Raw genomic sequence first — 12,676 nt, 5'->3', positions numbered from 1 at the left:
TCTCTCTCTCCCTCTCTCTCTCTCTCGCTCTCTGTCTCTCTGTGCTGTGGATTTCCTGCCTGCAGAGAGAGAGAGAGAGAGAGAAGAAGAAGAAGAAGAGCGCTGAGGGAAGGGGGCGGGGACACGCAAAGGAAGTGGCTGTAAGCCAACCCAACCTCAACACACACACATGCACACACACACAGTTTTCTCTACTCACGCAACCCTTGTGGGAGGGGAGGGGCCTGCTGTGCTGCTCAGCGCTTGCTTGCATGTTCAGCTCTGAGAGTCAAACACACAGTGAGAGCGTCAGCTGCCAAGAGATGGCACCCACGCTGCTCCAATCAGAGATCACACAGATGTGTTTGGTGTCACTCACATCTTTGAGACATTTAAAAAAACTTCAGTCCTGTGATGGAGGAAATCAAACAACACCTCAGTTTGGACTTCATTTATTTCTTGCAGTCATGGAGAAAATATTCATTTTTCAGTTAAACATAATACTTCAATACAAATATTAACTTACAAGTGAAAGTCCTACCTTATTTATTTTTTTTAAGTTATATTTTTGGCCCTTTTTTTATAGGACAGCTGAAGAGAGACAGGAAATGTGGGGAAAGACATGCAGGAAATTGTCGACAGGCCGGGACTCGAACCGGCGACCCCTGCAATGAGGACTGTAGCCTCTGAACATGGGGCACTTAGACCGCTAGGCCACCAGTGCCCCTACATTAGGTATTTGGCTTAAGTTAAATGGTAGAATGGGAAAAACTATCCAAAATAACAGACAGTAAAAGTGTAACACTTGCACAAAGATACATATTACAGTTATTGGACTACTAAAGATAAATGTGTAAGAAGTTTTTCTGTAGTTTGTTAATGCTGTGACATAATGTTAGTAACTACAGCTATCAAAAACATAGTTCAGTTCAATACTTAAACTGCATTGATTAGTTTTATGACAATGACTACTCCTGCTTTATTGCTTTAACTATTTGAATAGTGATCCAACTTGTTAAAGTAAGAATGTTTTTCTTTATTTCCCCATTGCTCTCCTTTTTTATTGACCCCTGTTAAACAAGCCATAAATTGTGTTAGCATTAGTATTATTTGTTCACAGATATTGAGGGTCTTGCCAACCTTTAAGAATACTCTGGGCTAATTAAGTAATCCTGCATGGTCATGGTGGTCACTGACTGCATGTGAATATGGACATTATGCCGCCATCCATCTCCTCCCTCTGTGTGATGTTAAAACTAAAACACTGCCTCAGTGGAAGCTGACATATTGCGCTAGTAGAGTCAAGACACAAATCAGCATGATACGAACTATACTGATCAAAGTCGTGTTTGAGAAACATAAATGTAACCTGTGTTTGGATTTTATAGTTTGACCAGTGCTCCATTTGTCAATATGGAGGAGGCAGGGTTTTTGACCTTTACTGCAGACAGCCAGTAGTGATCGGCCTGTTTGTTTTGGCTTCACTCAGGGTAGCTGTTGTGCCTTCCATGATTTCATAAAGTCTATTGTGGTGGTTTTTCTGCTTGCGTTCGACATTTTTGAATAATACTTTGTTATCATTTCATTTCACATGCACATTATCAGTTAATCACTTTTTGCAAAAACGTTTTGAGTTTCATTTTCCGCACGACTTTGGTTAACCAAGATTTATCATCGCTGTCGTTAAACATCTAAAGGTTACACTACAGCAGTGGTGACTTGTTGAAATTACTCATATCTCCAAGTAGAAGAAACCTCACTTGACTTGAAACGGACAGAGTATGTAGGTGATGAAACAAAAAGCTGCTGCAGCACTAAACATGCTTGCCTTAGGGTCCTGGGTTAAACCCTTAGAGCAGTAGCAGCTGGCGTTGTGTCTCTGAGCAGCCATGTATGAACAGTGAACCTGCTCTAAGAGGAGGAGCATGAGCTAAAGACCTGAACCTGGAGTAAAAACCACCATTCAGCTCAAGACGCGTGCTTCTCCATTCCTCACGAGTAATGAAGTGCTCCCAGTCATGCAACACTCTTTAGATAAACGTCACCACACGCCATCTTTGAATCTGGTGTACATGATCATATTTAAGTATTCACCTTTGCCATTATCATCATTTTGTGTGACATTCCTTGTGTTTTACCTCCATTATGTTCAGAGTAAAAGCCTGTTAGTGACACTATGAGGCCCACAGAGACATCCTCTCTGAGGACAGGTTTCCTCTCTCTCCTCTCTGTTCCCTCGATATGTTTCTCTTTCTCAGCTGTTAGCGGTCGCATGTCAGCAGCAGCGGCTCTAAAACAGACACAGACTCACTTCACCCCCTAGAGGCTGCAGAGATTAGCACCTGGTTGATAGTGTACTGAAAGAAGCACAAATTAACTTGCTTTGTCTCCCTAGCAGGACACTTAATAAATAGATAAATAACTTTAGCCCACAGGACTCTTAGACATAAATCTTGTCTTTCTTTCCTCACTTTTCCAAATGTTTTCTGTCATTCTCTTTTGGTAGTATGACCCTAAATTCCTGTGATGTCTTTTTAGGCTGCATATTTGCTGCACAAGGTGTTCTCTAAGAAGTCTCAATTAGAGCTTGAATTGTGCAAGAAGGAGGCTCACTGAAGCCTAAATATTTGGCGGGTGGTCCTAATTTCACTGGAAATGGAAGGGACATACTTGGTTGACTAAAGGAGCGAGACACTTTGAGGCCTCACCCTTTGGCATCATCTGTATCCCCCTCTACTTGTCACTTTGTTCTTAACACCCCGTCTTGCTCAGACCACATAAACGCCTCACCATTACCTCCTCTGTTTTCCTTTTTCGACTAGAGAGGAGGGCAAAGAAAAGCAGAGACGCGAGTGAATAAAGGCCTGTATTGTTGGCGGAGGAAGTGCCGGTGCCGATAATTAATCATGCCGAGTGTTTGTCTTTCCTGACGCTGCATCCTCTCCAAGAGCTGCCGTAAGAGAGAAAACAAAAATACGTGAGGCGATGAAGGAGGGAAATAAAGAGGCTCATTAGATTAATTTCCCTCTGCGCTAGTTTCCACTGATGGTGGAGAACAGTTTTGTGTGTGGCTGTCTGAGAGTGTTTGTTTGTGTGTGTGGAGGTGATGACAAAATACTTAAAGTTTTTACTGGCATTTATGAGTGTACGAAGCTGCCTGTCAAAAGTCGTCACATTACAGCCTTTATTTTCAGCCGTATAGCCTGAATAAACGCGCTGTAGCTGCACAGGAAATAAATGATTAAACCGAGTTAATCCAGACAAAATGTATGGACGGGTGCATTAGCTTTGCGTGCTCAAGAGTGGATTTAAGAGAAGCGAGAGACTCTCGGCGTCACGATATCGGTCGTCGATCGCCTGCGATGCCAAGTTGAACAAAGAAAGGGTGGAGGAGGAGGAGGAGGAGGACGAGGACGAAGGGTTGATGGGGGAGGGATGGACCTGGTACAAGGTTAAAGGGGGGAGGCATTAATGGGGTTATTCCGTGGGGGGTGGAGGAAGCATTGGAAGATACATACATCCATACTTAGATAGTTTTTCATAATGAGGCTATAGTGTGTGTGTGGTGTGTCTGGTGAGTGTGTGTGTGTGTGTGTGTTGCGTGACTAATCTGTGCCTGCTACAATGAGTGACTGAGCGTAGGGCTGATCTCTTGGAGTGAGCCACATGCCCCCTGACAGCACACCCATAAGAGAAACACGCAAACATGCCTCCAACACGCAACTCACACGTCACCAATGCACATGTGACAGTTCTGCACGCCACACTTCTATAGGCTAATTGCATGTATACACACACACACACACACACACATTCACACACACATGTAGAGTAGTAGGAGAGCCTAGGATGTCATGAATGTGTAGAATGTGGTGGAGTGTGACATGCATGTGATATTTTTACAACTTTTCTTCTTTGTTGGTGGAGAGGGCCGCTGTAGAGTGTGCAGAGATCACAGATATAAGCCTCCATCTTTACATTGTTTAAGTGGGATCATCCCTGCTGGACTGAAATAAAGGAAAATTAAGTATCCTAAATTCACTTTGTGGCCCTTAAGGAGCCTTCAGAGGCCACTCCTTTGAGCTCCATATGTGAAGTTTCCTCATGTGTTGGCTCCCTTCACAGAGAGGTCAGAGGTCATTGCTGCAGCCAGAGCGGGGATGGAGCGTCTTCTGCCGTTTTTTGCAGTGTCCTTTTTATTTTAAAACCTTTATTATTCCAAACAACTTTTGTTTCTGCAACAACTGCAGCTCAAAAGCTAAACTGAAAAATAATTGTTGGATAAATTGATCATTTGAGGGTGTATCCAGACTTTTTTTTACCTGGGTGGTCTAACGAGGACACGGACTCATGCAGGGGGAGCATGGATTACGTGTGCACACACATGTGAATGAATATCATTGGTTTACTCTATCTGTCTCCTCTAATCATCTCACCTTTAACTAACATTAAAGCATCATACAGATGTTATATTCCTGTGTATGTTTTTTAAAAAGTTCCACAAGAGTGGAGACACATAAATCTTCTTAGCTGAATTCTTTAAGGATTATGCAAGAACAAGTTTATCCACAGTGACAAGTTAAAGTAGCAAACAAATACATTTCATAACCAAAGCGTTGCCATTTAATGTATTTTTAATCTTATTTGGGGCTTTTATGCTTTCATTGATTTAGTTGGGACAATAAACAGAGAAGAGAAAGAGGACAATGGTGTGGGACATGTGATGCTTTGATTCATCTTATATTCCTCATTTAAAAACATGTGCTCAGTTTTAGAAGGATTTCATACTGAGTTAAACTTTTTCCAATGTTTGCATCAGCATTTGTGTTTATATAAAACTTTTTGTTTGCATTTTGGAAATGCAGCAAGGAAAGACAGAACTCTTTGAGAGTTTTCAGAAGTTCCTTAAAGTGATAGTGTGTTTTTTTTCTGTTGAGTCTCGTCCTTCTTCTGTAAACTCTGGTTCATAGAGGTGTCCTCTTTTGTCAACAGTAAACAGCCTGTCATCATCTCTGTCAGAATCACAATTTTTTTTTAAGTTTGGTTGTATTTTTGTCTCTTCCAACCCAAACCGCTGATCAATACACTGCAGGCTGAATATGTGATATGTGTTGGAGTTTCTTAAAATGAACTAAATTGGGTGGTAGAGCTGACCACGTCTGCAGCAGTTGCTAGCCGAGTATCTTTTCTGGTCTCTGGCCACTTTCTTAACAAAGGGGCTTGGGTGACCAGGATCGCATGTGAGTAATACCCTAACTATTATCAGGTACCTCAACCACACTTAAGAAAAAGAAGAAAAACTATCCCTTAAGTTAACCCTCCTGTTATGTTCGTTTCTCTGGAACAGCAATGATGTTCCTGGGTCAATTTGACCTGGGACATATTCAATTATCCATAAGTGTCAGAACCCTAAAAAATCCCAATACACATTTTTTTTAAATCTAACTCCATTACTAACCATTTAAATCAAGATTTAGTCCATTTGTGTTCTATAATTCTCACAGATCATGGTTCAATGAGGATAACTCACTTGTTTTTCATTAAAATGCATGTTAAAACTTTTTTTAATGTACATTGGAAATCCCTAAATATAAATACAATAGTTTTACATGACAAAGATTTTTGTTTATTTTATTTTAAATTCTTTATTTTCTTATTTTTATGAAGTGATGTTGATAAATTAACAGGAGACACCTCTTCTGTCACATGCTGCCCAGATTTTTATGCTGCATTTAGCTGGTTATATATCACCTAAAACAGACTTTAAAAAGGGTCAATTTGACCCGCAACATAACAGGAGGGTTAAAGCTGTTCATCAGCAATCATAAAGATATGTTTCAGATATTTTAGCACAAACCTATGCTGCACAAATGTCTACATATTCCCTTTATTTCTTTATCTTTTTGGTAAACAGGTTCAAATGTCCCAGTGCACAGCTTCACCCTTTCTGTTTGTGTAAATGATCTTTGCGTGTGCAAGTGTCCATATCGTGTGAGCAGAATCCTGTAAAGTCATGAAATCCTCCTCTGTTTGTCTTGTTAGACCGGCCCACCATGCAGACTAATACCTGGAGTTAGCAGCATGAGGAAAAAAAGAATAATACAGCTAATGTGTAGACCACATGTGAGGGTGTCGGTCCAACTCTCTGACTGCTGCTATCAGACAAACTATCAGCATGTTTTTGTTGTCATCCTCAACTTTTCTCTCAACTTTTCTCTACACATTCCCAGACCTTCAAAAAGAATAAATAGGCACATGACACTGCTTTTAAAGGGTGACAGCCTTTGTGATTTTCTTCTCTTGATTTTAGATGTTTTTATCCCTGTTCAAAAGACTTGATTAAATATATAGAATAAGTATGGCAAACAAGCAGGATAAATAGAAAACACCAACACCGTCCTTTAACACGTGTTGCCGAAACCTTTTTGTTTTTTTAAGTTCATAATCCCCCTGGTAACATCCCACTCACACTTCTCTTTTTCTATTTTACAGTGACCCATGAGAAGCCCTCCAGGAAGCAGATCATCAGCGCGGCATCCTCTAACCCTGAACCCAGGAAAGAGAGCCTTCCACTGGGCCCCGCCGTCAACGAGAGTGGCCTCCTGCTGGAGGTGAGAAACCGCACGGCTGTTACTGTGTGTTTTCAAGTGCCTGCTTCCTGGGCACCCATGAAATGACCACTAGCTTCTAAATTGAGGAGACTGTTTCTGTCTGAGCCAGGGGGGGAGAATTGGGGTGGGACGTTATTTTTCTTTTATTTGTGTGTGAGTGCGTGTCTGTGTGTGTGCTTGTGTGCCCTTCGCCCTCTGCCCTGACCTCCTTTGCAGAACGGTGGTGTTGCGTGACATCAGGGTGAGACAGGAGTGTCAGAGCTGATGAAGGAGGTGGGGATTCACACACGCTGGCGGCTTCAGAAGCCAGTCATGTGTGTGTGTATTTGTGTGAGTGTGTGTGTGTGTTTGTGTGTCTGCATGTATGAGTGCCTCTCTGTCTGAATGCATGTGGCCGTTGTGTGAAAGTGAGCAGAAGAGAGTGAGAAGAGCACACCGAGCCTGTCAACACCAATCAGAGCATGGAGGAGATTGGCGTTCTGTTGGCTGACCTCTGACCTCTCATTAGATTCTAATCAGGGATTAATTATACATACAAATATTTCATGATATCACACAACCTTTTTATTTATTTTGACATGAAATCAGTACACCCAGTTTAACTTGGCACACATACACATGATGCATCCTTTGGATTTAAAGTTGTGAAGAAATTTCTGGAAAGTGAAATGTTTCTGTTGGAGGCATCAGAGCAATTGGACGACGTGAGAACTGTGAGAGAATCAGATCATTGCTGCACACTCGACATCCTGAAAGCTGTCTTTAAAACACGATATAATGGCACTGGTCAGTGCACACACACACACACACAGTTGCACAGTCACACAGAGGCGAGGCGATCCACTGATGCTTCTGTTAACGTGTCAGGTTGTCTCAAAGGGCCTCTGAACAAAAGGAGAGATTGACCGTAGTGTTGAGCCGCCTCCCGTTGCGTGACTCGACCTGCAGCAGGGGCCTCACAGCAAACTGTGCATTAGTCGTTATGGCGACGGGATCCCAAGAGAGAAAAGAGATGGATACATGTGTGTATGTGTGCATGTGTATGCTTGTGTCTTTGGTTGCGAGCTGTAGCAGGGTCTGTGCATGTTTGTTTGTTTGTTTGTATTTAGTGTTTGTGTGTGCACATGTGACCTCTTCAGATTTCAGGAGGTTGATTTAGATTATGTATTGAAAGAGATACAGTATCCCACAGTATTGAATTTTATACTGTATACTGTATATTATTATAATGTATGATGCATGAATTATGGAGCATCTAGATAACAATAGTCTGCAGCCACGCTAGCAGCTTTTTGCGGCTGCAGGTAGGGAAGGTATTGCTTTGAACCTAGTACAATCACTTGATTTATCCAGAGCTCAGCCAGCTTCAAAACACTTTAATTGAATTACCAGGAATTTAGTGTGACAGAGTCAGGAACTTCTGGAGGGAGATGATCAATAAAGTCAGTACTATTTTGTCAGTAACCATTCCAGTAGACTCTAAGATGATCTTGTTACACATGTATCCGAGTGGTCTTAATTTGAGAACCAAGCAACGCAAGTTTATTGATTTTGCTATAATTCAAGAAAAACAAACATTGGCCTTTAAGTGGAAGAAAACTGATGCACCTACCATCGGTGCTTGGATTAGAAATATGGCACACTCACTGTATGTCAATGGAGAGAATAACATATACCTTGAAGAACAAATTAACTGTTTATGAGGGAATCTGGAAATCATTTAATGATTATATTAAGAGTGGAGATATAGGAGGGCTTTTACAGGCTGAAAACCAAGACTGAGATACTTATATGGACTTGTGGTAGATCCCAGAAAAAAAGACGAAGACACTGAGAACCTGTGTAACTTACATTTTTTGTATATGTGGATGTACATTTCACTTTATTTATGGTACCTTTAAATGTAATAGAGATTCTGTCTTGTGTGTTTAACAGAATTTGAGAGAGAGATGAATGTGGGTGGGTGGGGGGGGGTTTGTTTGTTTGTTTGGGAGAAAATAACAAAAAATGACTTTTGTATTGTACAAAATGTTAATATAGTATTTTTGTCTGTGTAATGCACATTGTACATGGAAAATATATTGTAAAAAAAAAAAAGAAATACCAGGAATTTAAGTAAAATTGCACATTTCCAGAAAGGGTATTTTCAAAGCGTAATTCCAAGAACTGGACAGATAAGACCTCACGAAACAAAAAAATAGCATCCTCTTTTTAGTTTTCTTTGTGATGGATGATGGATCCTTGGAAATGGTGTCACACAAACTTTTTTTACTCTTCATGTATTAATGGGAAGTCACAGAAGCAGACATTATCAACTTTATCTTTAAGAAGTAGCTTATGTCCTTTTTTTGTTTATCATGTCAACAAAGTAACACTGTGACACTGATAGTATAGGAGAAACTTCACCAACTGGTTTCCCATCCTTTGCTGATATCCAACATTTTTCATTAAGTAGATCAGATTCCCATGTTATTCAGACATCTTCACATGTGTGTGTAGGATGTGTGTGTGAAGGTTACGTGTTTGTCATGACCTCATCGTCCCAGCTTTCATCTCAGACAGAATAAAAACCAAAGAAACCGTGTAGAAACAATGAGACAGCAGCACAGCTCCCCTCCCCCCCTCTCCGCTGCTTCCAGATTCAGTGAACCAATATTTTATTTTGGGCTCTGCGTGCAAAGCGCCTCTTAAGTTTTGTAAGTCAAAGCTTTTAGTCTCCCAGGGGCGGTTATGGGAGCCGGGGGCGACGTAGCAGCAGATATGTGGCGGAGCTGGCCAGCAGCAGGTGCCTGTTTCCATTACCTAAAGACTTCAGTATGTGAGGAACGGAGGAAACGTGATGGAGAAGACGTACAGAAACAGAGTGAGACACTGCTCTACAGTTTATCAGACAGTATGTGAGGAGCAGAGGGAACATGATGAAGAAGACAGAAGGAAGAGTGAAACAGTGCTGATATCATACAGTGTGTCTGTCTTTATGTCCATCTTTCTTTCTTTCTTTCTTTCTTTCTTTTTCTCTCAGTCTCCCTTCTTTCTTACTGTCTTTCTTTCTTTCTTGCTTGCTTTCTTTCTCTTTCTTTTTTCTCTGGCTCAGTTTTTTTATCTTTCTTCCTTGCATTCTCTCTCATTATCTCTCTTTGTTTTTCACCGTTCTTTCTCTCCTTATTTCTCTTTTCTTTTCTTTTCTTTTCTTTTCTTGTCTTTTCTTTATTTCATTCCTTTTTCACCCAGTCTCCCTTCTTTTTTTTTTCTTTCTCTATTCTACTTTATCTTTGTTTGATTGTTTGTTTGTTTCTCTATTTTACTTTTTCTTCCTTTCTTTCTTTCTTTCTTTCTTTCTTTCTTTCTTTCTTTCTTTCTTTCTTTCTTTCTTTCTTTCTTTCTTTCTTTTGTTTGTTTCTTTCTTTCTTTCTTTTGTTTGTTTGTTTCTTTCTTTCTTTCTTTCTCCTAATGTTTCCTTTTCTTTCTTTTTTCTCTGTCTCAGTTTTTTTCTCTTTCTTCCTTGCATTATCTCTCATTATCTCTCTTTGTTTTTCACTGTCTCCCTTTCTCTTTCTAACTTCCTCTCTTTTTCTTCTTTCTCTCCTTCTTTCTCTTTTCTTGTCTTTTCCTTATTTCATTCCTTTTTCACTCAGTCTCCCTTCTTTCGTTCTTCCTTTCTGTCGTTCTGTCTTTCTGTCTTTCTTTCTCTATTTTACTTTTTCTTTCTTTTTTTCTTTCATTGTTTCTTTCATTGTTTCTTTCATTGTTTCTTACTCTTTCTTTCTTTCTTTCTTTCTTTCTTTCTTTCTTTCTTTCTTTCTTTCTTTCTTTCTTTCTTTCTTTCTTTCTTTCATTCTTTCTTTCTTTTTCTTTTCCTTTCTATTTCAGTTAGCTTCTTCTGTATAACAGATTTTGAATATGAACAACATTATTCATGACACATTTTTATTATAAAGTCACCATTTTCTCTTCTGTGGTATCTGTGAAATTAATACAATTTAAATGAGTTATTTATTAGAAATTGGCGTCACTATAAGCCTTCACGACATGAGAAATATAAAACCAATTTATCCAGATGTAGTTCTTTTTGCCAAGTTTTCTATTTTGAAAGTCAATTACAGCAATCAACATACAAAATATACAGCTCTGACCTCTTTCACATATCTAGTCCAAGGCCTTTTTGTTCCAGGAGAATAAAAATGTCATTCTTTAAATGGAAGATTTACTCTAGTAATTCAATAACCTGGAAAAGAAGTGGAGAGAACTTATTGCTAAATAAACCAACATGAACTCAACATGTAAATGTGGCCTTTTTATGGCCGTGGACGACCTGCTGAAGGGGACGTAACAGTCCAGTGTATTCATGCTGTTTTTGTGGGCACTGTTTAGACAGATTCCAGGTCACTGAGTTAGAGTACATGCAGAGGGCTTCTCTTGTTGAAGAAAACTGTGCAACTGGACGGAAATTTTTAAGGCACTCTACTGTGTGTTAATGAATTTAGATGAAAATAATAATAAACTAATGAAACAAATTAGACTTTGTAAAACCTGTACCAACATTATTCCTGATATCCCTGGACACATGGCTTGGTCTAAACATCACTTACTTTCATATTTTCCTGGTCAACGTGTTGACTAGAATGCAATGTTTTCTTAAATATTTTACATTTTGACCTGACATGCTGTAACCAGATGTTTGTGCATCCTCAAGTGACCAAGGCGTTGTTCAGGCTGCACGCAAATCAGATTTGTTTTACAAATCAGGTCTCGAAGACAGACTTTCCACACATTCATTTACAGGTGGACGGATCAGATTTGTGTCTCCAAACTACCTGCAGAGGTTGCTTTGGAAATTATGTAGGTGCTACTATGACTGATGAAGCAGAAGCGAGAGAAATCAAGATCCAATCAATCAGAACTCCTCTGTTACATTAAACAAAGGTTAAACAAAACTGTCCAGGCCCCAAAGATCTTCAAAGATCTTGTAGATTTTTTGCTGTTGTAACCCAAAACTCATACAGTCCAGAAGAGGGTCTCAATCGGACTTTCTGCAGACATCTAGAGTCCACCTGAGCTGCTGAATACACCAGACTTCAATGATTGAATTACCACCAGTACATTGAAAATACAGTGTGACATGTTTATTTTTTCAATTTTCATTGCATTCCAAAGAGCATGTAGTTTAATTGAAGCTGTACTGAGCTATTTTAAACACAAGTACCTTATTAAGCATGAACATTACTCAAAGCGTGATGCAAACCTGGATATTCAAATCATTTTGCTGAGTGCTGAGTCAGGTTTCAAGGATAAGTGGCAGGAATGTGAGTCACTGTAGGTGTCCAATAAACTTAAAAACACCTGCAGCCCATGTGCTATTAATCAGAATTTTAACCAACCACACATCTTGGACAGCTTGTTGAGTCACTTTAGTTTCCAACATTACCGTTAGCTTTCTAACTGTAACATTATAACAATCCAAGACTAACTTGAGCATACCTCTGACTTTTCTGAATTCTTTTTGGACAGATATCTTTTAAAGTTTGAGTTTGTCCTGGTCTTCTTTGTGCCTCTTTTACCTACCCAACATGTAGCACTGCTCTTGTTGCATTTGCTGTAAAAATCGCTAAAAGAAATACATGATTTGTGGTGCATCTTTAAGCCCAAGATCCAAACTAAATAAATTATAAAGGCTTGTTGTACAAAAATGAACAAAAGCATTAAATCAGTCATTTTCCAAGTCTTAATTTAGTCAATGCTCAAGTCCAAGACTGAGTCCTGAAAATATTAACTTTCAGAAGGATGATACTGGAGCCAGGCGGCTATGCTGTCTCTCTCTTTAACTGTTCACCTCTATGGGACACCAAAGGGACAGTACAAATGTCAGTATTTGATTGAGAGCAGTCCATTGTTTCATGGCTGTGTAAGTCTGCTGATGTGTCAGAGTCACACAGCAGGTAACACAAAGTGCAGTTTCAGCAGCTTTGCCATCAAACAATGTGAAAATAATGTAATAATCATTGTTTCACAGTTTGGTTTTCATTAGCAGCGCTCGCACTGTGTTGTTTTGAAGTATTCAAAATTTGACAACCTTACCTTTCTCTGAA

The 12,676-nt window shown here is 39.7% G+C and overlaps 1 protein-coding gene across 1 annotated transcript in view; it reads left to right on the top strand.

Moving 5' to 3' along the window:
* The window catches only part of LOC117828620, a 92,147-nt gene that overhangs the window by 62,018 nt on the left and 17,453 nt on the right, over nucleotides 1-12,676 (top strand). The window contains exon 4 of the mRNA XM_034705801.1: nucleotides 6,472-6,590. Within this exon, the coding sequence (XP_034561692.1) occupies nucleotides 6,472-6,590 (119 nt within the window). The remainder of the gene's footprint in view (nucleotides 1-6,471; nucleotides 6,591-12,676) is intronic.

This window comes from Notolabrus celidotus, chromosome 17 (genome assembly GCF_009762535.1).
Source record: "Notolabrus celidotus isolate fNotCel1 chromosome 17, fNotCel1.pri, whole genome shotgun sequence".
Taxonomy (NCBI): Eukaryota; Metazoa; Chordata; class Actinopteri; order Labriformes; family Labridae; genus Notolabrus; species Notolabrus celidotus.
The sequence above is the reverse complement of the archived record's forward strand: the minus strand, read 5'-3'. Positions and strand labels throughout refer to the sequence as shown.